Raw genomic sequence first — 24,990 nt, 5'->3', positions numbered from 1 at the left:
GTGGTTTGATGAAGTGGGTGCTAAGTAGGAACAGAATGCAGGAAAAGGCATTGTAGTCTGTCTTGTTAGCTCCTATGCATTGACTGCAGTTAATCACTTCTCCAAAGACCTCTGGTGCCTGGGACACACCTGTCTGTGTGCTCTGGCTCCATACACTTTATCACTGCCATCACAATCCTGTCTCACAGCCTTCTGTGACTATTTCATTCTCGCCTGTCTTGCTTACTGGCCACCAGGCCACAGGAACACAGGATCATGTCAGTTTTGCATACCCTAGCATCTCCACAGCCCATTAGTGTCTGGCACATAATAAACTCATTATGTATTTTTAAACTAGTGTGTGAATAATTAAACAGCAGAAGTAGGATTCTCCTCTTCCTTTCTTACATACTCTGTCAACACAAGTTTGAGCTGTGGATTCTAGGTAAAAAGGACTCCAGATAGCAATATAGCTACGTACCCATCTCCGTGCCCCTCCTAGGGGTTAGGCTGTTTTCAGCTCCATCTTCATTCTCAAGCTGATTCCTAAAGCACTTTGCACTGTAAATGACCTTGATTTCATTTTTACGAATGAAAATATGTAAATATTTAAATCTGGGTTATGTGCTAAACAATTCTGAGTTTCTATTCTAATTATTTTTAGCTGTTCAGTTTTTTCTTCCTTCCCTTTCCTAGATATTCAGGGTATGACAAATACCAGCACCACATCCCACCTTGTAAATCCAGTTCTCCCAAGGCATTCTGATGTCAGGCCCCACTGAGTGGCATTTTTGTCCCCAAAGGCACACCATCCATGCCCACCTGGGGAGGTAGTGGTGAAATAAAAATGCAGCAGTAGTGGTGTCACATACAGGCAAGCAAGCTGGTGCTGGCAGATCTCTGTGCAATAGCTCACCAAGGCTAGAGGGTGCAAAGACCTGCCTTGTCATAGGCAGACCCCGAGAAATTGCCCCAGAGGCCAACTAAAGCAAACACAAACCTGAGACAGACACCAGAATGACACTCCTGTTAGTTCATAATGAGACATTTACATCTCAGGATTGGGATCAAATACACACTTGATACACTCTTTCCGTTCAGGACAATGATGCCAACTTGTTCCTCATCCAAATGACACTGATAGCATCTCACCTACTCAAGACAGTAATTAGACAGCTCTGCTAGCTTACAATCAGAACATTCAGAGAAATGTTTATCTAATACCTGGATTCCTAGAGCGATCCATCTTCTAGAGATTACCTGTGTCAGTGGGCTCTGAATATCTTAAAAGTTATAAGTTGTAATTCCTGTGTGCCTCTCCAAACCAGAAGCCAGAAAACTTGAACCTGAAAGTTAAGACATCCTCTCCCCTAAACAAATGGACACTGATAAGGGTCATCTTGCTAGCTTCTGATTGACAATACTACTAATCTACCTGGGTAAACAAGCTATAGTGTGCATAAGTGTTATTAAATTCTGGTAGAATATGAGATGTGAAGCTGTCTGAAAAAGAGCTATTTTGGCACAAAAGAATTTTTACATCAATGTAGTCTTTTTCATAATGTGGTTTGCAGGAACTTGTGAAGACCACTCATACATGCTAATCCACACAGCTTACACATGGAAGGCCCAAGATGCCAAAGGAATCTAACTAGCCTATTTTTATATAATTTTAGCAATGGCTGAACCAGGTTTGTACATTCTAACTGGCTTGTAAGCTGTGCTTCTTAGGTGAGTCCATCTTATGTTGATGTAACAGCATTTTAAGAGGGCACTTGCACCTCTTTCCTTTACTGCATTTATCAGGGTCCACAGTGTAGTTGCTGAGTTCCGAAAGCAAGGACTATCCTACAAATAAGGAAAGCAAAGTGCAGAAAAGTTCATATTCTTCCCAAGTTACACACCAAAAATTCTCCCCACCAAACATTGTCCTTAACTTTATAAGCTTTCTGATCTTGTTCTCGGGAATCTTTGCTTAAACAGGCTCCAGTGTTTCCATCGGACTATGCTGGGATTAGGCTAACTTAGAGTTTTTCTCCTAACCCAACTCAAAGTTAGAAATATTTTATTTGAGGAGGAATTATTTCTCTTTGTAGTTTTACCTTTAAAGTAAAAATGTATCTTAAAAAAACAACAAAAACAAAACAGAATTACAGAGGAGGTAGGGAGAGGAAGCAGGGAGAGCTTTGCTCCTCTCTGCTAGTTTACTCATTCATTCCCCAAGTGGCTACGGTAGCCAGGGCCAGGACAGACTTAATTCAGGAGCTAGGAACTTCATCTGGGTCTCCCTCATGGGTAAGAGAAGTCCAATGACTTGGGCCATCTTCTGCTTTTCCAGGCACATTGCAGGGAGCTGCAATGGAAGTGGAGCAGCTGGATCTTGAATTGGTGCTCATATGGAATGCTGGCATTATAGGTGATAGCTTAGCCTACTGTGCCACAATGCTGGCCCTGGAATTAAGAATTTGGGGGGGCGGGCCCAGTGTGATAGAGTAATGGTTAAGAATTTTGGGGGGGGAAGGATTTCTAACGAAAATAAGAAAATCTAAAGCATCCTGAAATATAACAGTCTCAAATGTTTGTGTCAGATTGCTAATTGCTATGTAACAACTCAAATACCTCACTTCAGTAGCTTAAAAAAATTACTTCTCAATTGTGTCATGATAATGCAGGTAAGGTGAAGTAAGGAGGGGGGTGCATGTGGGGAAAGCTTTGTTATGCATACCACTTGAGTGTTCACAGCTAAGAGCTAGTTAAGAACCCCTGAGCCAATAGATTCACCATCCTGAGGGTCCTAGTCTTCCATTAGTTCCTTTGTACCCAGCAGGATAAGGAAGAAACAACATGAAGCATATTTGGAAAGTTGTAGAAGGTGGCTGAGTCTCAGGATGGTAACATGGCTGCAGTGACAACTGGGAGAACCTCTTGAGTAGCCCAGAAGAGGAGGAAATGGAGTGAACATACAGCACTGCCCCTGTTTACATGGTCAGAGATGTTTATTAAATCATGTCAATGATAATACAAATACTAAAGACACAATGATGTCACCACCAAATGACACAAAAGGAAATGATACTGAATTCTAAAAACACTGTAAACTTGTAACAAAAATACTGTTAGATTATAAAAATATTAAATTATGCCACATGTTACATGATAAAAATACTAAATAGTGCAATGATGTTAAGTGACATGATGGTAACCAATACTACTAGTGACACACACTAATATCAAGATGATACACTACTAAATGATAACCCTGACAGTAGATGATACAATGATATTCAACGCAGTTTGTACATGAAGGGACTTCAGAAAACTCAGAGGAAATGTCCATTATGAAAAAATATGCACAGATTTCAAACATCTTTGCACCAAAATAAACATATTCTAGTTCCATTTTCCACAAATTTTTGAAGTGCCTTCATACAAAGAATTCCCTTGATCTTCAGCCCAGGAGGAGCAACTAACTTCCTGGATTGAGACAGCTGCATTGAAATGGCTGGCTGGCCATAGTGATCTACTCTGCCCGTCACCAAAAGATGACGATGGGGGCAGTGTGCTGGGCAAGCTGAGACAAGAGATGGGGTGAGATGGTAACAACACCAGCTCTCCCAAAAGGTGAGAAGAAAAAGCCAACCTGCGGTGTTCATGGGGCTTATTTACAGTTCTGCCAGAGTTGTTCTCCAAAATATCTCCCTTTATGTTAATAAGAAACTGGTTGTTGTGCCACACATTAAATATGTTGATTGGCTAGCCAACATGTACTCTCAGCTCTAGATTATGCTTCATGTTGAGGAGGGGGTAAGGCTTGAAGGTGAAACAGAATGCCAAGAGCAAAACCCAAGGACCATGGTTAAGTGGTCATTCCCAGGTCCTAATGCAAGCCAGCGACGGCAGTGTTACATGCTCAGGAAGCATGGTTATATGCCAAAAAGGACTTTGAGGTCAGCCAGGGTGAGCTTGGTGACAGATTCTCCAGAACCTAATAGAACCTGCTTGGCCAAATCTTTCTTCTTCTCTTGGAGCTGCAAAATCTTCTCTTCCACTGTCCCCTTACACACAAATCTGAAAAACAATGGTTTTGTTTTATAAACTATCAAAAATCCAAAGCAGCATATCTAGTAACATATCCAAACTTCAACTTTTGCTTTTAATGAGGTTTCTTCAGGTTTTCTTCAGCTTAGTTGAGAATTCCACATTTATGGGTTCCAAATAACCTGGACTAAATACATGTCCATATAATGGACTGAAATACTTCTCACTTCTCTCTCCCAATCTCTCTTAGAAATCATCCTGATCTCCTACATGGATGCCACCTAAACACTTGAGCCACCTTCCATTGCTTTTTTGTAGGACATTAACAGGGAGCTAGATCAGAAGTAGAGCAGCTGGGGCATGAACAGCACCCATAAGGGACGCTGGCATCACAGGCTACGGCTTTTACTTGCTCCATCACAATGCCAGTCCCTTAATTTCTTTCTATAATAAAGGTAATTAAGGAAGCCCAAGTATGTAAAAGCAAAGAGTCAATTTTCACATAAAAAATTCTATTTGACAGGCCAGATGCCTCAAAGGTTGTTAAATTCCTGCTAAATATCTATGCTAATAGTTTAATAAGTACAGTGTTTAATTTTTTGGCTGTTTGATATTGAAAACAGGCTTTTCAAACCAAGGAAATGCCACTGTTATCATTCTTCCAATCATTCAACAAGTACTGATTAGGCATTTGGTATATACCACATACCATGCTGAGTATGGGAACAGAGAATGTTTTGCTCTGAAGACAGACATGAAAATTAAACAAGAATAATATGACGTGGTTAATATTACAGAAGTATGTCCGATGTACAAAAGAAAGCAAAGGAAATTTTCCCAAAGCATTTCAGGGAAGGCTCCATTACAGAGGTATGGGTTTACTCTTAATGTATGATTTGTGGGATAAACAAAGGTTTTCCAGATAGCAGACTGAGTTCTGTGCATGTCATCAAAGACAGTTATTTTATCCAAAAGTGAGAGCTACTGAAGAATGTAAAGACTGGAATGACACAATCTGATGTCAACAGCAGTCACCAGAGCTGGAAAAATGAAGATGGCAGGTCTGGGGAAGAGGGGACTATCAGAAACATTTAGATAATACAATTAAAAGACCTGGGATATGAAAGGTGAGGAGGTAGGATCTAGTTTCTGGCTATATGATTAGAGAAGCAGGAATATTATTCCTAACAACAAGAAGTACAGAAGAATAGACTCAAGGTGATAGGATGAAAGAAACAATTTCAGCCTGAGTCCCTGAAACATGTAATTGTGTGCTCAACAGCAGTGCTCAATAGGTCGTCTGAGCTGCATACATGATGACTGCACGAGTAATGGATAAGAATGTGGCAACTGAAGTCAGATGTTTGGCAGGGATCTGATATCCAAGCAGGTGATGTTTAGGAGACCTTGGAACTGGAGATGCAAATTTTAGACCTACTGGAGTGGTCAGAATTTTTAAAGGGAGGCATACGGAGTGAGTAGAGGTAAGAGCTGAAGATAGGAAAGATACCAGTCATCATTTTGCAAAAGTTGGGAGTCTTTGTTCTCCTTCAACAAGGGCAGTTTCACTGGAGCAGCATGAAGGGTGGTTTGCAAGGGCAAAGCAGTGGATGGGAGATATACTAGCAGAGACATACAGTGACTTCAGAAAACTTTCTTCATCAATGGAAAGGATGAAGAGCCATTAAGAGTAGATTATAGCACTAAGGCAGGTTTTATTGTTTTTAAAGACAGGAGGGTCTCAGAGGAATGGTCTATAAAAATAGCTAGCATTGGAACCAGCTCTTCAAAACTGCCAGGGTCAACACACACACACACACACACACACACACACACACACACACACACACACACACACACAAGCTGAGTTAGGATTTCAAACCCAAGACGACAGGCTTGGCAACTGTACCCTACTAGGAATTTGGGCTTTTTTCTGCTGAGAAGGACAGCTCAAAACAAGAGAACCTTAATACATGAATGCCAATGCCTTTACTTTGATCATCTTTTTTTGTGGTTATGTAAAAAAAAATCCATATTGTTGGTAAATACACATTAAGGTACTTAATAAGGAGGAATTCTGGATGCAATTTACTCTCAAAAAGCCCAGAAAGTTTATGCACATACAGGCAGCATATGCAAATTTCTCATAACTATTCTTGCAACTTTTCTGTATGTATGAAATGAAACGTTAAAAGACAGGTGGGTCCTTTCATGGGCCACCCTGACTGAGTTACAGCTCACCATCACACTAATGTGTTCTTCTGCGGTGATCAGCTCCAAGGTTAGCCCTACTGCTTGTCTCCCTTCTGACTGCTGCAAGTCTGGGGTGGAGCTTCAGGAGCGTCCTCAGTAAGCGATCATCACGTACTCTACCCATGGCAGCACTTCCCAAGAAAGACCCTTACAATAAGCAGAGTTGGGAAGCGTCATGGGGCCCTTACTTGCCTGTGGATGACAACATCTTTCTGCTGCCCGACTCGGTAAATTCGGTCACATGCTTGATCTTCAAGTGACGGGTTCCTGTCGCAGAAAGGCAAAGCTTAAATGTGCTGACATCCTAGACTAGGGATGGCAACACACACACGGTTTTTGCATGGATCTTCAGCGAAGAGTGTTTGTTATATTTTTAAGATGACTTAAGGAAATGAAGTAGAACACAAAAAATATATGATAGAAAGCCATATAGCTTCCAAAGGCTGAAATATTTACAGAATGTTTGTTGACCTTTGCCATGGGATAAACTGGCTTCAGACTAATGTGAAATCATCCTGCTCTCAAATGAGAAATTGGGATCCTACTATGAATAGCTTTCAGCACCCTACCATTGGTTGACAATAATCAATAAAGAGAGAGGAATCAGGATTCAATTCTGGTTCTAATCTGTTCCAGCTACCTAGATGACCTTGGGGAAGTTACATAACCTGAAGGTTCTGGATGCCTCCTTACAAATGTGAAGGCAAATAATCTTGGATACTTAACATTTTTCAAACTTTCATATCCTACGATTCAACTAAAGAGATTTAACTTGCTTCCTTCTTCAGCAGGCTTCTCCTCTCTCTCTCTCTCTCTCTCTCTCTTTCAGGTATGAGGGAGTTCTAGTCAGACAAAAGACATTCTTCTGCATAGTAATGCCAGGCTGGCCTGTTTGTACCAATTTGGGCTTCCTGTAAACTGGAACCAACGACACCCCAAAGTGTCTGCAATCCCTGGGGGGGTACAATTAAAACCCAGAATTGTGGGCTAATATGACTCTCTCCCCTTGCAATCCATGAACTCAGGCATGCTCTATCCAGAACAGATATGCTCCAGATACGGACACACACAACAAATCCATGGAATATGTATTTAGTGTATCTTAATAGAATTAGAAAATTCCTTTTCCCTGGGCAGTACTGGTTTTCCCTCTTCGTTAAAGTTGAGTGCCCTTGGAACTCAACACATTTGGCTGGAATATGATGTACTGTAGAAGAGGTAAAACTTGGTGGTGATAGCTCTTAGCCACAAGGAAAGCTGTGCTCTCAGTTTCCATGGAAGCACGTTATATCAACAATACAGTGGACAAGCTGTTTTCAGTAGCCATTTGAAGGCTTACCAGCTCAGGAATTCAGTGAGGCCAACTAGGCCTTTTCTCTGTTTAGACCTGTTTGCACAGAGACATCTCCGTGACACAGAGCACTTTCACTGTGACAGGTTAGCAGTGCCCATCATCCCTCTAGACCGCTGGCCTTCCCGCTGTGCTCTGACAACTCAAGAACCAGCCAGCATTGTTACCAGTGCATGTCCAGAAGAAAAAGATGGTTTGCTCCAGTCAGATTTAGACCAACACCTCCAGCCAAGAGGGAGATTAGCATAACCTTCGAAACAGAACAAAACAAAACACTATTAACTTTTTAAAGATTCATTCTCCCAATACATCCCTCTTCTGTTTCAGGTTCAAATCCAAGATCAACGTGCTCCTATCAAATTTCCTTTAGCTTTTACAAACATGCATGTTTTGAAACATTAAGAAGTCATCTCACATGTCTCACTGTTGAAAACATTCTCACATCACATGTGTTTTTTTGTTGTTGTTGTTGTTGTCAATTCCCAAATATATTTTGTGTCTGCCAAAATACACAAATACTGTAACTTAGAGTCCTGGGAATTGTCAGGCCAATCAACTTTCCATTAACCAGATATGTCTGTTCCATTAGTCCCTTCCCCTCCATTGTGAGAATACTTTTCTTGCCTATTTATGCTTTCTTAATCCTTATTATCTACTGTCAAATGGATTTGCTTTCCATCTCTTTCATTATTTCCTCATGTTGAAATCAGTGCTTGCCTCTTCCTCAATGCTTCTCCTGATCCTCGTCAATTCTGCTCCTCTTCACCTTTTAATCTTCATATTTATTCTCTTTATAGTAGTTGCACATTTTGGTAAGCAACGCAATAGCTGTCTAATAAATTGGAAACACTGTAGTCCAGGGCTATAAACATCTTTTTCTTTCATTTTATTTTACTTGAAAGAGTCACAGAGTGAGAGTCTTACATCTTCCATCTGCTGGTTCAAGACCCACACAGTCACAATGGCCGGGCCGGGCTAGGCTGAAGCCAGGAACCAGGAATTCCAAACTAGTCTCTCACACAGATGTCAAAGGTCCAAGTACTTGGGCCAGCTTCCACTGCTTTCCCAGGTGCATTAGTTAGGGTCAGAGCTGGATCAGAGCAAGCAGGATTCAAACTGACACTCTAATACACGATGCTGGCACCTCGTGGCAGACTAATCCTATGTGCCACATGCCAGTTCCTATACTGTGAATATCTTTGAGTCACTATGTGATTCTCTGAGAACAATTTGTTTATTATACAGCTCGGATGTGGCCAGTTGATACCTGAGGGCTGCTGGAGCGGTTAAATGCTTCCACCAAATCCATTCTCTGTTTGGGGTTGATGGAACCATCGATGGTGGCATAAGTCAGTCCATGCCTCTTGAGGTGAAATGCTACAACTCTGAGCATGCTGGTCCACTGAGAGACAATAACACTGGAAAGAAGGACAATATTAAAAACAAACAAGCAAAAAAAACATGCTTCCAAAATAGATCAAACTCCTTACACAGCCTTGCGGTCCTTGTCACCCTGCTGCCCATGGGGAAATGCTCGTGCTTGGGTTCCACTATAAGATCACAGTGGTGGCTAAAGTGACAGCTCCAGCTCTGCTTCCCAGTACTTATGCAGAGACCTGTGGTTCCACAGGAAAGGTGCACCAGCCCCTCCCTATGCCAGCCAGAACAAGCGGCTAGAGCTTCCCCAGCCCCCAAGGCAATGTTATCATCCAAATGTTACATTTTTTAGACATAAGTATTTCACATATCTGTTCCCCACATGCAGATGTGGCATATATATGTAAAGTCTAACAACTGATGAAGCAGACCCCATTGTATCCAAGCAGCCTGCTCAAGACATGAGCAGCAGTCCTGGCGCTTCTCAGGGACTTGCCCGTCTGCTCCCTTGCTCTGACTGCACCCTGCACTTCTCTCCTTTAAGAGCTTCTCCAAATGCTAAGCCCGCCTCACCCTCCATGGAGGGCCTTTCCAGTCTGTGCCACAGGATATCTTAATTAGAAATCACACGGGAGCTGGCTTATGAGCTCAGTGGTCTTTTGCTGAGCACGACTTGGGTCCTTGATGAATAAAGACAGGATTTGTGACTATCGGCAATACCAATTGTTCCTAATTCATTACTACTAATATTTGGATGATGCAGTAATATATTTACCTCTTTTGGGACTTTGAATTGCTTCGGATTGCCTCCAGTTCTGCCAACAGAGATGTTATCTGGGAAAAGGTTAGATTAACAGCATTGTTTTAAGTAATTCATCATTCTCCATGCTCTCTCACTTAAATCACTCAGTCTCCTGGATTGTATCTATGCTCTCGTCTTTGTTTTTAAATTTCCTTGTTACTTACTTGTTTGAGAGACAGAAAGAGTTTCCATTCATGGGTTCACTCACCAAACACCTGAAACCACCAAGGCTGGGCTTGAGCAAACCTAGGAGCCAGGAACTCAGACTCCCACGTGGTGGCAGGGATCCCATCACTTGAGCATCATTGTCTTCACGGTCTGTAGTTACTAAGCAGAAAGCTAGAATCTGAAACAGAGCCAGGGGCTTTGACTGCCTGGCTAAATGCAGCCCCTATGTTTATGGTCTTATCTATTTCATTCTCTGCATCCAGAAGGCTGTGTTTGAACTGTAAATTTGTTAATTAATTTGCTTCCCTGGCTGAGGCGCCTTCCATGGCTTGATGCTCCTTAGAAATGGGCAGATGTTGATGCAGCGGGTTAAGCTGCTGCTCAGGATATCCACATCCCACATGAGAATGCCACTTTGAATCATGGCTCCTCCGCTTTTGAGTTAACTTCTTGCAAATGGATGCTGCGAAGTAGCAGATGATGGCTTAAGTGCTTGGGTCCCTGCCACCTATGTGGAAGACCCAGATGGAGTTCTGGGCTCCCAGATTTGGCCTGGCTCAGCCCTGGCTGCTGTGGGCATTTGGATGGATGATATATTGCAGCCTCTGTCTCTGTCACTCTGCCTTGCAAACAGATGAAAATAAACAGACATTTAAAACATCATATAAAGTCTAGTCATTAACTTTGAAAAAAAAAGACAAAAACAAAAAACAAACTAGATCCTTGCTGTGCTAGGCACTGCTCATTCCTCCCCATGCCCTCCTTGGACAACACTTTAACCATACCAGATCCTGCTTCTGAAAAGCCACATCCCTGGGGTAGATTCATGGTTCATGAGGTAGGGTCAAATTTTGGTAAGAAGATACCTTCTGTATTTCAAATAGTCATAAGTGATTTGCTCTCATTAGGGGCTGACATGAAGAAGCCTTGTGAATATTATTTCTCAAGTATTAAACAAAAAACATAGCATTATTAGGAATGTACATTTTAACTCAACAGCTGGCTATAAAAGCACCGGAACATAGACTCTGATCACATCTGGTGCTTGTTAGGTTTCTCTCTGTTAGTCACAGTGAAGACCCAGGTAAATGTCTTAAATTTTTAATTAAAAGGTATTTCTGAAATAATGCCATTCCCCTGGCAGTGACCTCTTTTCCAGCTACATTTTTTTTCCAGAAAGCCTTTCAAAAGAGAGGTTGAGACTGGGACTGGCAGCTTAAGATCTGCACAGAGAGAGAAGCCTCACTTGGAGGTCATGCAGGATAACAGAGCACATTCCCAACTGACGCAGGGCAGGACTCCGGCTTCAGCAGAGCTCAGGCTGCCTCATTCTGCAGCCTTACAAAGTGCCGCTGGAAACAGGATGACTAATGAAGACAGGAGGTCATGTGGGACACAGCGTTTGTGGATGCAGGCCTTCCAACGAGCCACAGCCATTGGCGTGTACATGTATCACATGATCCCTAGGATCAAGCCTTTGTTGCTCTCCTTTCCAGCTTTCCCTCTACAAATTGCTTACTCTGTTCAACCTATCCCAGCATAAACGTGGCAGGCTCCTCCTGCGACCCAGGACAGAAAACCTGCCTTAATGCCAGCTGGTATTATCCTGAATTTCTCTCTCTGAATGCCCGCCATGCCATAAAGCTTCTGGGTCATTTATGAAATGAAATGAGGATCTCATCACCCAGAGTTTAAGATTTGCAGCTCTATAAGCACAACAGGAGCTCCTTGAAGTGCCCTCACACAGGACAATGCAGGAGCAATCCTAGTCCCTACCAGAACAAGGTGATACAAGTACCTTGGTACTCTCTCGTTTGTCTTCAAAAAGCTCCACTTTGAAGCAGGTGCCATTAAGGGAAACAGTAGGTGATCGGTCTGGGCCATGGAGTTCGGACAAGGTCAGAGCGTTGAGCTGCTCTTCCAGGGAGAGGACGAGGCCTTCGCTCTCTAGTTCTGTGGGATCCAGGGCCTGAGCAGGATGGAGAGACAGGGACAGCTGGGCAGTGGAGGAGGCAGCAACACTTCCTATTTGCTGCAGAGGTTCCCACTGTACAACATGGCATAGACCAAGATGTCCTGCAATTCCTCACCAGAAAATCCCCAGAGAAACCCTGGTCATGGAGGGTCTGCTGTTGTAGGTTTTTTTTTTTTTAACCAGATTAAAGATAAACAAATGATGAAACTTTAAAAAAACTTGCCAGATTACATGACTCTGTTACTTCCCAGTTAGAACAATATAATTAATTAAGCTGGTGATAGTCAAAATACATTATCATGGCTCCTGAAATAACATACTTCTCCTTCCACGAAGCTAACTTTTTATTTTCTATAATAATTTGAATTTTACACATAAAAATCCCCGTACCAACTAAAGGCAGAAAACACCTATAACTAAATCAACTTGATGACCTTCTGATATGCCAAAAAACATTCAGAAATGGCTTCCTTTTGAACAAAATGCCATTTTCCAGTCTAAGATAAAGTTTGTCTAAAACAAGAGAAACCATTAAAAACACCATTCTCATGCCATGGGAATGATCAAGATTAACAAAGACTGATGGAATAAATAAACGTCCCTCCTCTATTCCCCACTGTCCTATCCAGCAGGACAGTCAACGAGGGTTGCAACCAACCTAGGAATGAATGGGGGACAAGAGACACAAGAAACGGACAGCAAGACAGTATGTCTGATCAAGTTGACCAAACTTTTATTTTTTACACAGAGCTTTATAATCTGCAAAACAGGAACTATGGGTGCGGGGAAAGAGGAAATAAGCTTAGGGTATGGTTTCACAACTCTGTTTGGGTAGCTATTTCCCAGGCCCCCTTATGCTCACAAGAGGATGCCAGCAGACAGGGCATAAGCCAACATCCTGTCATGAGCACCAAGGGTGATCAGAGCAGGGTGAGCTGCTAAATGACTTGTAAACCACAGGGTATCTTAAAACTTGGTTTCTCTTGCACTTTGCTAGCTGGTGCTTTCCACTGACATTTCTCTATATTCAAAATGACTTCAATATGCCTAGATGATAAGGCTCTCAACACCCCACCATGAAACCCAGAACAGCGCTTCTTCTGACCCAGCAGACCAGATGCTGGGTGCAAGAGACAAACAGACTTCTGCAGTGTCCTCTCTGAGTTAGGTGTTTCTCTTACCGACTTCAGTAAAGAAAGATGACAGCAACACTGGCGGAGTCTCAGCAACTGGGACAATATGTGCGCGGTGCTGGACCTTGGTGAGTCTGCAGCCACGGAGGACCCTGGCCCACTGGACCCGAACTCCTGGGCCACTTCCAAGAGGGGAAACATGTCACAGGAAATAGTACAGGATTTAACACAGAGAAACACAGAGAAGGCAGGTTCTAACTCACTTCTAGACCAAGAAAACCAAATGAAATGCTGACTGTCCGTATAAACCTGATTGTACTATAAGACGACAAGTTTTGGTCACCCGGTATGAAGTTTGCAGATGAGTATATTTCACTTTGGTTTAGGATTCTGCACTAAGCTCCAATCTCTCTGACACCAAGGATTCCTGCTTTCTCTGACCGGCCAAATGTATGATGACAGCTCTACAGCTTACCTCTGCTGAAGGGATTAGCAGGACTTCCTCCTGATTGGTTGCTTCCACTCTCTTGCCTTCTGCAGTAGGACTGTAGAGCTGACCTGCCTCACATCAGAAGAGAGAAAAAACACGGATCAAACAGGTTTACAGTGAGGACTATTCAACTGTGCTTGTGGCAGGATTTTTGAATGATGGCCATCCCACAGGTGAGGCACAAGAAACAACTGCTTTAAAAAAAACAAAAACTTTTTAAAAATGAGCTAGTAAGTAAAAAGTAGGAAACAGAAAAACATATTTATACTTGAAATGAAAGGTAGGAGAAAATAATGCTGGAATTCAAAACAGGACAAGAGCTCCAGAGAAAATGGTGGGAACAGACAATATGAAGGATAGCAAGGCAGCTCTTTAAGTGTCAGTGAGACGCTGGATGTCCGGTCCAAGGTCAGCTTCTCCAATGCAGCTCCACACAGTTTGACTGCACGGTGTCTTGCCTATGATATCCATGCAAGGAACTAATGAAGAATAGGTTCCAAACTCTGCCTTCAGGGTGCGTATGACACACAAGGAAGGGAAGGAGGGAGAAAGGGGAACTAAAAACAGGTGGAATACAGATTTTCAACCTACTAATAATATCAGAAATATGGTTTATGTTAATTTCACCCTTGATTCACTTCTAACAGATAATAGGAATGAAACAACACAAAGAGAGGGGGTTTTGTCATTGTACACACCTTGACCTTGCATATAGGACACTGTATACAGTCTCTTCATCTTCAGAAAGCTCTAACTGGTGCAACTGAAATTTACGCTGCGGCAGCATCACCTGGAGGAAGGTGATTTTACATAAATTGACTGAATCTCGCATAGCAAATTCCCCAGACTTGACACTAGAAACCCAGCTAAGCCCTGCCAAGCAGCTTCCACCCCTGCCCACAATCACGGCCACTTTGACACAGAGCACAAGAGCTCCCCGGTATCAAGGCACAACTGCAGCCTGGGGTCTGCTCGAGAAATGGGAGGCTCTGGGCTCCTGAAGCATGGCAACTGGCTGCTGTCCCAGTCAGGACGGACAAGAACAGTGTCACCCTCCTCCCCACCAATCTCCCCCTGGCAAGGACAGGTCCACATTTGATTACCAGAGGTTTGCCTGTGGAATCCAGTTGGTCTTTTGTTCTCCTTAGCAAAAGGCTCTGGGTTAAAATACTTAACCGCTCTCCTCCTTTCTTTGAACCATTGTCAACCTGACTTCTCCACAGACTGAAATCATCAAATGGAGAACAACGAAGAAATCTTTTTTGTTGTGGATGAAGGACGCAGAGTAGGGAAGGACAGGTACCAGAGGAAAGAGTAAAGGTTCAAAGTGAGATACAAGATGAAAAACAAATCAGATTTTCTGTTACATCTGTCATCTAACCATTGCTAAGACTGCATTTCATAGCAAAGCTCTCTGTTACCCAGATCAAAAGGACTCAACTCAATAATGAAAACCACATTATAAAAACACCAAGTTTTCCCTTTAACAATGTCTCTATCTTCACAACAGGAGATATAACAGCCAGAATTTATTCCTGTAGCTTCAAAGGCTAGCAAAGATATTCAATATTCTGTGTAGGCTAACTTGAATAACAGGAAGCATTTGAAAATCAGCTTCGAATAAACGGTCATACTGACCCTACGCCATGTGTTTTGGAGCGGAGAGGCCTAAAACATTCACTGGACTATAGAAGAGTGACTTTTGTTTCCTTTAATTCAATTTGTCCCTAGGTTTTTGCATATTCAGGGGCTGGATGTAATCAAAGTCCTATATCAGGCAGTCAGTTAACAGATCTCTTTGCATAAATATTAATTCTCTTGCTGTTTCAAGGTTGATAGGCATGCCATCTGCTCCATGCACTCATCTGGCACACACTGGAGTCATCATGAGAGAGGAAGCAGCAATGCAGGGTATGGACAAGGTTCACATTCACATAATTCCAAAGAAACTACTCACTTCAGCAGGGAATACATATCCAACAAGTTGTTTTGAATAGGGGTTCCAGTAACGGCCCAACGGGCACGGGCTCGTAGCTTACACACAGCTATAGATGTTTGCACTCGGGGATTCTTCACATTGTGAGCCTCATCTAATATGATCCGAGCCCAGACTATTCGAAGCAAAGGTGTTGAGGTGCCCTGGAAAAACACAGGTGAAACCAAAGAACAATAGGGAAAATATACAGGTATTCAAGGTGATGGAGAAATAACACATATTGAGGACCCACTCTTACCTTCAAGGTACACTTAATAAGAGGTAAGAAGCCAATCACGGGAACAGATGCTAAGTCTAGCAGTTAAGACACTCATGTTCCGCACCAAAGTGCCTGGGGATGCTGGGCTGGCTCTGGCTCCTGACCCTGCTCTCAGCTCCCGGAAGCAGCGGTGCTTGCTCCGGGACTCCTGACCCTGCTCTTAGCTCCCACAGGCAATGGTGCTGGCTCCGGGATCCTGCTCCACATATGGTCCATGGCTCCTGGCTCTAGCCCAGCCCTGGCCCTGGCTGGCCTTTGTGGACATTTGGAGGGTAAATCAGCAGAAAGGTGCTCTCTTTCTTCCTTTTCTCTCTGCATTTCCATTTATTTATTCATTTATTTTGAGGAAAAGTAGCCAAGAGTAGACATGTACTGTTTTAAATCTCAGACCATAACGTCAGAGAGTAAAGGACCTTCAAATTTGAATTTTTATTTATTCTTTAAACCCACACTTGAGCAAAAGCTAAAAGTAAGAACTACATTGTGTGTAAAATTCACTCAATCAATAAAATATTTACTAAATCTCACTAAAATTCCTTACAAATGTGCTAAAAGTTTACTCCAGGTGTATGACCCATTTGCTGCTCACAAGAAGCTCCAGCTATAGCGCTAGGGACCTGGCTGTGTTTGTCCACAATGCATCCCTGATTCCTGACAGGACATCTCACACACTGCTCAACATTTACTGACCAAATAGCATGTGTGACCTGTGTAAACAGGAGGCACTAGATGAGGCATTCTAGCAAACTGTGGGGGAGTTGGGAGAGTAATCCAGAAAGGATCCTTGAAGCAGGGTAAAATAAATATCCTTTCATTCAGAGGGAGAACAGGAACAGCAAGGAGTGGTTGAGCATGAGAGGGCCACAGAAGGGAGAGGGTGGAGGATCGAGCAGAGGAGCCTAAAACGTCACAGAACAACAAAGAGTCACTGAGAAATCTGGAAGGCTCTTTATCTGGAAGGAGTCAAATTGGTCATAAGCCAGAGAAGCATCCTGAGAAATCAATGAATACCTTATTGTACTGAAAATAAAAGCTTATATAGAAGATCAGTTTTTGGTTCACAATATTTCCATTGCACATCTGAGAGCCTGGGACCCATTGATAAACTTTCAACATTCTGTGGCTATCCTTTAGCCATATCACTTATCATTTGGCACAGGTGTAGCCCCAGTTGTTTGGCCCATTTGTAGCCCCAAGTGTTTGCAATGACTTTTTCTGGGAAGCAGAAGAGAGACAGGAAATGAAACTTTAATATCACAATAAACAATGTCATGCGACTATATCCCAAATGCTCTAAAACAAAAACAGCAACGAGAGGTTTTCCTATATTTATGTATTACCATCACTGCAATGCAGTTTGTTATCTTTTGTTCTAAAACACAACTGAATACTGAGCCTTATCATATCCAGAGCTACAACTCTCATCACTGATGTGGTTATCTGGACATGGGGAGGAACTGTTCATTCCACAGGTAGAACGACTGGAGCATTCCTGACTTGACAGGAAGGTACCTTCGCCATGGCAAGGCTATGAAAAGCCTTACATCAAAGGACATGTGGCTCCAGCTCTACCTCCCTTGCCTTCCCCACGCCTCACCTCTATACTCAGCTCTGCACCTGGAACTTCTCCCTCGTGCTTCTTTGTAGGGATCTCCTTGGCCACAAGGCTATAGGTAGTGATCACGATGTCGTATGTTGACAGCCTGCATAGATACAACACAAAGCAGCAGTAAACAATTCCTCTACAGAATGCGACACCTGGAGATGGAGTTGACCTCTCCACATAAATGCCTGTGGCTGGAAGGACAGACAGCAGCATTCATTAACTTCTGTGTGTCTGTTACACACACACATACATGATTTTGGAATCATTAAATTTAATCCAGCTGGCTTCCCTATCGCTCACCCCTGATTATTTTTACAGGTAGCTCACCGCACTATTTGGCTAGTATAGCCTCCTTCTTCCCAGCCAATGAGTCAGAAAGGAAAATCTCTTGCTTAGGGTCATATTAAGCTTGATATACTCTGGCCAGGACAGTACGTGGGATAGGGTTGGCAATTAATATTTAATACTAATTTGAGATGGATGACACTGCAGTTGCAGGGAAGAAGAAAACCCTCCAAGCATCATATCAGCAGTGCTTCCTTCCCTACCCTCGCCTCACTCTACAGTGCATTTGTGAAAACCAGCTCATCTAAAAATGCATGCTTACTGTAAGCTACCAGCTTACCTTCCCTCCATCCTTTACATGTAAAGGTTCTTAATGAAAAGCAGATATTTTCCTAATAAAGCTTAATACTGTGCATTTCAGAGAACTTTGATAGTTCTGATAAGCATGGCATGTCTAATTTAGAGAGACAGCGATGTCTGCAACCTGCCTTCGGATCATATTAACCAAGAATGCTCTGAACAATGGATTTCTGAGTGTTAACACTGCAAATATGACCTATGTAAATATTCTGAAATCCAAAAAACAGCACTTCAGGGCCTGAGCATCAGATAAGGGATTCCTGACCTGCAGTGTATTCTGGATAGCAAACCAGTTGTGCTCAAAGCACAAATTAAGTGAGTGCTGCTCTATTTCACCCTAAACAGTTTAGAACAAAGGCCAGCACCGTATGGTACCCTACACCAGGGAAGAGGTGCACCCCTCCAGATGCCGCCCTGAGACCTTCTGTTTGCTGCAGGGACCACCAGTAGGAGAGTGCCAGTGTTACAGGTGGGGTAGCTTACTTCCAAAGGACTGCTGCCATGTTTTTTAGGAGATAAAACAGCCATCACCAGAGGCTGGGAGCAAAGATTACTCAGAAACAACCCTGTTCTCACCCCTGATCCTCACAGCACAATTACAACAGCAAAGAACTCCTTGAAAGACCAAGATGGAGGCTACAACTCAGACTCCAATCTGGGGAACATTTCCTTTCTTCTCTTGTGAGTATCCCCCTTCAAAAATTTACAGTTGACTTTAAATACCATAAATGTAAGCCTAAAGCCTCTTAGATGTGTGAAAAATAATGCCACAAAAATATACACAACCAGCCAATATCAACTGATCATGAGTATGATATCCCAATGCTCTGTTAGATTGGGTTGGTTCTAGTCTCACTCACAGAAAACAAATGTGAATTTGGATTCAGAGCTTGGGCCACTAGGCCCGCAGAACACTGTCTGCCAGGACATATTACTGCCTTCTGGCTGACAACTCAGGGACTGCAGCCCTGCTCACATGACAGCAGCTTTTGTTGGGGACAGTGACAAATCACAGAGAAAAAGAATACCATTTGCTCTCCCAGCCCAGGGTCAAGGCCATTCAGTTTCACAAAATACCACTCATATTGACTAAGCAAAAAAAAAAAAAAAAAAAGAGAGAGAGAGAAAGAGTGGGAACGTCAACAAGTTTGCATGTGATGCTCATGCACTCACACTTTGGCGTGTTGGGTCCGGAGCGGCCCGTGGTAGAGACAGACTCTGAGTTTGCTGCTGTTCACACGTTTCTCCACCTCATTCTTCCAGTGATGGATCAGAGAAGCAGGGCAGATGATCAGCGTTCCATGGGAGATAAAGTCAGCCGAGTCTTGAGAGGCAGAGAAAATCAATACCTAGTTATCCTCATTAAATAGCCTTTAACTTCTTAAAAGCATTGCCTCTTCTCCTTACTGGCTTTATTCCCACAATCAATATTTTTAACTGTTGTTCTTTCTACACACAGTCTACAGAATAGGAAACGCAGAAGATGGTCTTTTAAACCAAAACAATTCAGTATTTATTTTGTAGAAGTGTCAACAAGAAAGAAAAAGCTAAAGAAGAAAGTAGAAGAAAAAGCTAAAGGAAGCAGTGACCAAGTAGGCAATGTGCTCTCACACGGTGCCCACAGCAAGAATGCTGGATCGTTCCCTGATCCTCCTTGGTCACATCTTGGGGTACTGTTCCTTTTTTTTCTGAAAAGAGTAACTTATTATTACACTCATACATTAAAGTGTAAGTACAAACGCCTTTTCTAAGATATGTAAAGCTGACTTTAGAAGCAGTGAGTGACAGAGTGGTAGGGCTATCGCCCCGACCCTCACTCCCATCTGTGTGTGCCTGTGTGCTCTGCCAGCACCCCCACATCTACAGTGCACACAGCCCTGGGGCTCCCCTCTGTCTAACCACCTGAAAACTGTCCTTGTGTACATGACGACCTGCTAGTGCTGTTACCTATATATAATAAACAAGGTCTTTAAGGTACTTCTAACGCTATTACACTTTCAAAACACAGGTTAAGAAACAATCTATAATCTAGAAATGTCTGAAATTTCAGAAGCATGGAAAACAGTCTCTACTAGAGACTAAAAGAATTTGCAGTGGATCCTTAAAAAATAATACATTAATTCAGATCTACCACGTAGTTTTATATTAATATGAACAAAAATAATAACTATTATGCTTAAACTAAGTCTTCTGGAGCCTTAGCTTTCTCTATATTATTTTAATCACAGACCAAGCTAAGCTTATTTTAAAAGGGAAAAAAAAAAATGACCACTTATAATTAGCACACTCAGTATCAGAAATAATATCATAGGAAAGAAATCTAATACAGGCTTTCCAGCATTAATTAAATATGATCAAGGTATCCTTGTGTAATTTAACAGCTCCCTTTCTCTGGGGGCTCAAATGATGAAGGAGTGACATAAGGCACTTTTTGTCTACCATCTTTGGAAAGCCATGTCAAAGCCAAGCTTTTGTCCTTTTCTTTGTTGGCCTCTTGATTGTTTTGGGTCAGGATGAGTGCAATCATTGTCAGGGTTTTTCCCAGGCCCATATCATCCGCTGGAAAAGAAGCACAAAATTAAAGGAGTTAATTACTAACAGCAAAGAACCAGCATGAGAGCAGAAACCACCAATAGGCAAGTCCCCCTGATTCCCCCCATTGGTATCCGCCCCATCCAAGTCACTGCTCTTTGCCTGTCCTAGTGGATCCTCTCTCTTCCTTACTGAAACAAATTCTACCTCTATGCAATTTATTTTGAGATATAGGTCAAAAGCATTCACTACTACTCCTATAAAATTTAGAACTATTAATTTGGGTCTCACTCCTAGCTTCTATGTTATATTGTTACCTACCTAGCATGGAGATCAGTACCAATTCAATTTGATGATGCTGCCTACTCTTTTCATCTGCTAACTGAAAAAGTAAGCCAAAGTCCAGTAGATTTACCCCACCACCTACTCTACTGGGGCTACCACATACCTGGAGTTAAAGAGATAACTCAAAACCCTTACCTTAATCATCAGAAAAGGACATAAAGGAACATTTCTTGGGTAGTATCGTTGTGCCTGTCACTGAGATTATCTAATTTAATATTTACATCCTATAGGGAACTGTAATGCTCACTTTAACAGATGATGACACTGAGACTAAGTCATAAAGATATCAAATTTATCCAAAATAATCATTCTGGGGTAAGACAAGTACAATGTCTAAGCCTGGGCCCCATTCTGATTGTGGCTCTACCCCTGGACAAAACCGTCACCAGCGCAAGCCTCTCTATTGTCCTCTGGAGAACCTGTTCACTAGCTTGGACTCAGCTGCCAGTTCAGGAAAATTCTCACCATTTTAGAGCTCTGCCGAAATTGTATCAACAACAGAACTTCTGTTAACCACCTGCTGTCCTTCTCAGATTTTGGTATATGCCAGGTTAAATAAATCTGCCTTCGTGAGAAGCTCCCCATAAAAACCGTGGGCACTGAACCTCTGACAAGCTTCTCTCTCCAGTGAGGACCACTTCACATCTGCTGTCACAGCCCACCACTGCAAGGAAGCCTGACTTGGTCACTACTCCGAGACGACTCTGGAAGCTGGTGCATGGTTTGCCCTGGATCATTCTGGATCATCCTGGACCTGGTCCTGGTGCCTTTCCTTGGTGCTGACTTGGTCTCAATCCTTTCACCAGAATGACAGCTCCGAGTTGTTCTAGCAAATCAGTGAGCCAGGGGGTGGTCCTGGGGACCCCCCACACAGTCACTTTCTAGCCACAGAGAATATTTGTTGTGCTTGGGAAATTTTAGTCTGACAAGTCCCCAGGCAGGATGGAATTATCTTCTAGTTTCTGTGGCAACTAAGGCACTGGCCACATGGCCTGGGTCTTCATACCAGGAGTATTCACATGGCTCTAGGACTCTGATGGAAGTGGTGATGCAAAACCGGCTCTGTGCAAAACCCTTTCTGCAGGAAGGGGTGGGGATGGAGAGTCTGACTCTGTGGTGGCAATGGTCTCCTTTGCTATTTAGAGCAAAAGAGCCAGGCTGTTTTCCTAGAACAGTTTGTGACATGGCTATGGCCATTGCTCCTCAAAATGAGGGTGCCAACCTGGTATTACACACCTCCCAAAAATTTGGGGGTCACCACAGAATAGAAGCCTCCCCTGCTTAATCAGCCAGATCTGGTTGCTACTGCTTAACAGCCAACACCTCCCACAGCGGTGGGAGTCTGAGCCAGCTAAGGATTTCTCTACCTCAGTTTCCTCATCTGTAAATGGAACATTTTTGTACCTGCCCCAAAGAGGTGTGGGAGGATTGAATGAAACAATGAACAATGTTCAGTACTAAGGCATTCCAGGAATGATGGCACTTCTCTCAGTGGTACACTTACCCAGAATTCCTCCTTGTGGCTTCTGACTTTCCCGCCAAAGTAACCAGGCCAGTGCCTGCTTCTGGTGCAGCAGCAAAGGGACCTGAGGGATGCAATCACCAGATGTGAGGGGAACATCCTTACTGAGAGGCTAGGCCTGATCCAGGCAACACGATCCCTTCATGCCCTCATCTTCTATCTGAGATGCCCTCAATATTCCAGTTGTTAGCATACGAGCCGCTTGCCTCACCAGACAGTCCCTGATACCACCCACTCACGTGGGGTCCTTCTCATGTGGGACACACTTGGACCCAGGGTGGCTCTGTGGGCGTTTATGCTGTGGCTTTTGTCTAATGGCAGCCTTACTAGTGAGAGGCTCTCGCTCCAGCCCCAGGAGAGTCCTGGTTTGCCTGCTTCATCAAAGTCACTTTCTACTACTTGTGACTAAGACCTCCGACTGGTCGCCCCACTATCACCAGCCATTCTGTGGATGTTTCCTGATCATCTCTTAACTCGGACTCTCCTCTCTGCAGTCATCCCCATCTGTATTGCTTGTCATATATATCAATAGCCCTTTCACTGTGCTCTCCCTTCTAGCTGCTTTGTAATCAAGTTGCCCGTGGACACTCGAGAAAACAATCCTTCACAAAACATCCCTGCTTGAAATGGTATAGGGAACACATGATGCCATCCAGCCATTCACATCTGAGTTTCTCTGCCAGTGCCAGGCTCCACAGCGAGGGAGTCCTCCCCTGCTCCTCCCAGCACGGGCACTGATGACACCTGATCACCAACTATTAACTCACCTCTGTATCTTCCTCTGACCACCCTTCCCTCCACTTAAAACCTTTTGTTACTCCCCTCCTGCTGTCTGTAGGCTTGCCGTTCCTTTCGGGTACAAAGGAAGCAGGCCACAAATGACGACTGGCCTTGAAAGTGACTTTCCTTTGATTCTGAATCCTTTTTGTGTTTAGTCTTCAGTCTATAGCACATGGCAATGCACACTTCATTTTATGCTAGTCATTCCCTGCTTCACATATGTTGGATAGGCATGTTCACCCCATTTAGTGCCTGTAAACAGCGATTCTTTTGCATACTTGTGGCATCAACCAAAACTCAACAAACAGATCCTTTACTGCTACAGAAATGTGTGATGCTATGAATTTTTTTAAAAAATTATTTTTTGCTATTGCTTCCACTGCTCCATGTGAAAGGAGAAAATGCAGCAAGGAAAGCAGCTCTCTAGCTGCAGAAAAGCTGAGTCCGGCTGGCATTCTAATGGGACATTTCACAATGGCCTCTTTCTAGGAGCTCTGGGCACTGCCAGGACTCCCTGTCCAAGTCTGCCCTGGCTCACCTTCAGCCCAGCTGGATCTTCTGCCTCAGCTTCCTCACCAGGTCGGGACTCAAGGGATCGATGCAGCTCATTAATGGCTTCACTGGTGATTTTCCACACTGTGTGAAGGTAATCTTGCTTCTTATAGCCTGTATACAAATAGGTGTTAGCCAAAGACATCTCAGGGCCAGAGCTGCAAAGAGGCAACGAGTTCATGGTCTGATGACGGATAGGGTTGTTTAATACTGCTTGCCTATAGACACCTAGTCTCACAGGCTCTTCCATCCCCTCCCCCCCCCACCCCCGCCTGTTTTTAAGATCACATCAGCTCTTGTTACATTATAGGACAGAGCAAGAGAAAATATAAGGACAAAATAAGATCATCTGTGGTATTTTTAATACTGAAGAACTATTTAAGCAAAGAGTAGTGCAGAAGTTATGGTGAAAAGGTAATGCCATTCAGCATTTTAGGAACGAAAAATCCCTAGAGGTGGATGGAAAGAAGTGAAGTCAGTGAGAGAAAAGGCCACACTGGGAGTACGCAGAGGTGAAGGACTCAGGCAGGCAAGCACCAGAGGGTCACCAGCTCACCGCAATGGTACTGGGAAATAATTTAGTGCTGCTCATCCACTCCCTCCAGGCACAGAACATTGACAAAAATGAGCAACTGAGGGCCCTCAGCTGTGCACCGTTTTTAGGAGGAAGCATTCCAAATAAGAGGTTTTCAAGGTTGCTAATCTGATACAGTTGTGGTGCCACCAGCCTTATGGTTGAAATCCCAGCTGCTCCACTTCCAATCTAGTTCCCTACTAACGTGCCTGGGAAAGTGGCAGAGGATGACTCAAGTGCTTGAGCCTTCTGCACCCACGGGGGAGACCCAGACGAAACTCCTGGCTTTGGCCTGCCTCAGCTTCAGCTGTTGAGGCCATACACAGTCAGTCAGCAGATGGAAGATCTCTCCCTCTCTCCCTCCCTCTTTCTGTAACTCTTTCAAATACATAAATCTTAAAAGGTTGTTTTTTTTTTAAAAAAAAAGAAAGGTTTCGGGCCTGGCGCGGTGGCGCAAGTGGGTAAAGGTCCTCACCTTGCACACCCGGGATCCCATATGGGCGCCGGTTCTAATCCCGGTGGCCCTGCTTCCCTTCCAGCTCCCTGCCTGTGGCCTGGGAAAGCAGTCGAGGACAGCCCAAAGCTTTGGGAACCTGCACCCGCGTGGGAGACC

The 24,990-nt window shown here is 43.4% G+C and overlaps 1 protein-coding gene across 1 annotated transcript in view; it reads right to left on the bottom strand.

Moving 5' to 3' along the window:
* Positions 1-2,956: 2,956 nt before the first annotated feature.
* Positions 2,957-24,990, bottom strand: part of TTF2 (transcription termination factor 2) — a 40,754-nt gene continuing 18,720 nt past the window's right edge. Inside the window, exons 8-23 of the mRNA XM_040999250.1 lie at positions 23,790-23,917; positions 22,454-22,535; positions 20,512-20,631; positions 19,246-19,396; positions 17,419-17,524; positions 15,524-15,705; positions 14,670-14,823; positions 14,265-14,356; positions 13,552-13,634; positions 13,125-13,258; positions 11,767-11,937; positions 9,774-9,832; positions 8,889-9,039; positions 7,789-7,871; positions 6,463-6,537; positions 2,957-4,047 (exon numbers count right to left, since the gene is read on the bottom strand). Of these exons, the coding sequence (XP_040855184.1) occupies positions 3,903-4,047; positions 6,463-6,537; positions 7,789-7,871; positions 8,889-9,039; positions 9,774-9,832; positions 11,767-11,937; positions 13,125-13,258; positions 13,552-13,634; positions 14,265-14,356; positions 14,670-14,823; positions 15,524-15,705; positions 17,419-17,524; positions 19,246-19,396; positions 20,512-20,631; positions 22,454-22,535; positions 23,790-23,917 (1,916 nt within the window). The 3' untranslated portion in view covers positions 2,957-3,902. The remainder of the gene's footprint in view (positions 4,048-6,462; positions 6,538-7,788; positions 7,872-8,888; positions 9,040-9,773; positions 9,833-11,766; positions 11,938-13,124; positions 13,259-13,551; positions 13,635-14,264; positions 14,357-14,669; positions 14,824-15,523; positions 15,706-17,418; positions 17,525-19,245; positions 19,397-20,511; positions 20,632-22,453; positions 22,536-23,789; positions 23,918-24,990) is intronic.

This window comes from Ochotona curzoniae, unplaced genomic scaffold (assembly GCF_017591425.1).
Source record: "Ochotona curzoniae isolate NIBS_2020 unplaced genomic scaffold, NIBS_Ocur_1.0 scaffold_1037, whole genome shotgun sequence".
Classification (NCBI taxonomy): Eukaryota; Metazoa; Chordata; class Mammalia; order Lagomorpha; family Ochotonidae; genus Ochotona; species Ochotona curzoniae.
Note: the sequence above shows the minus strand (reverse complement) of the source record. Positions and strands in the feature narration are given on the sequence as shown.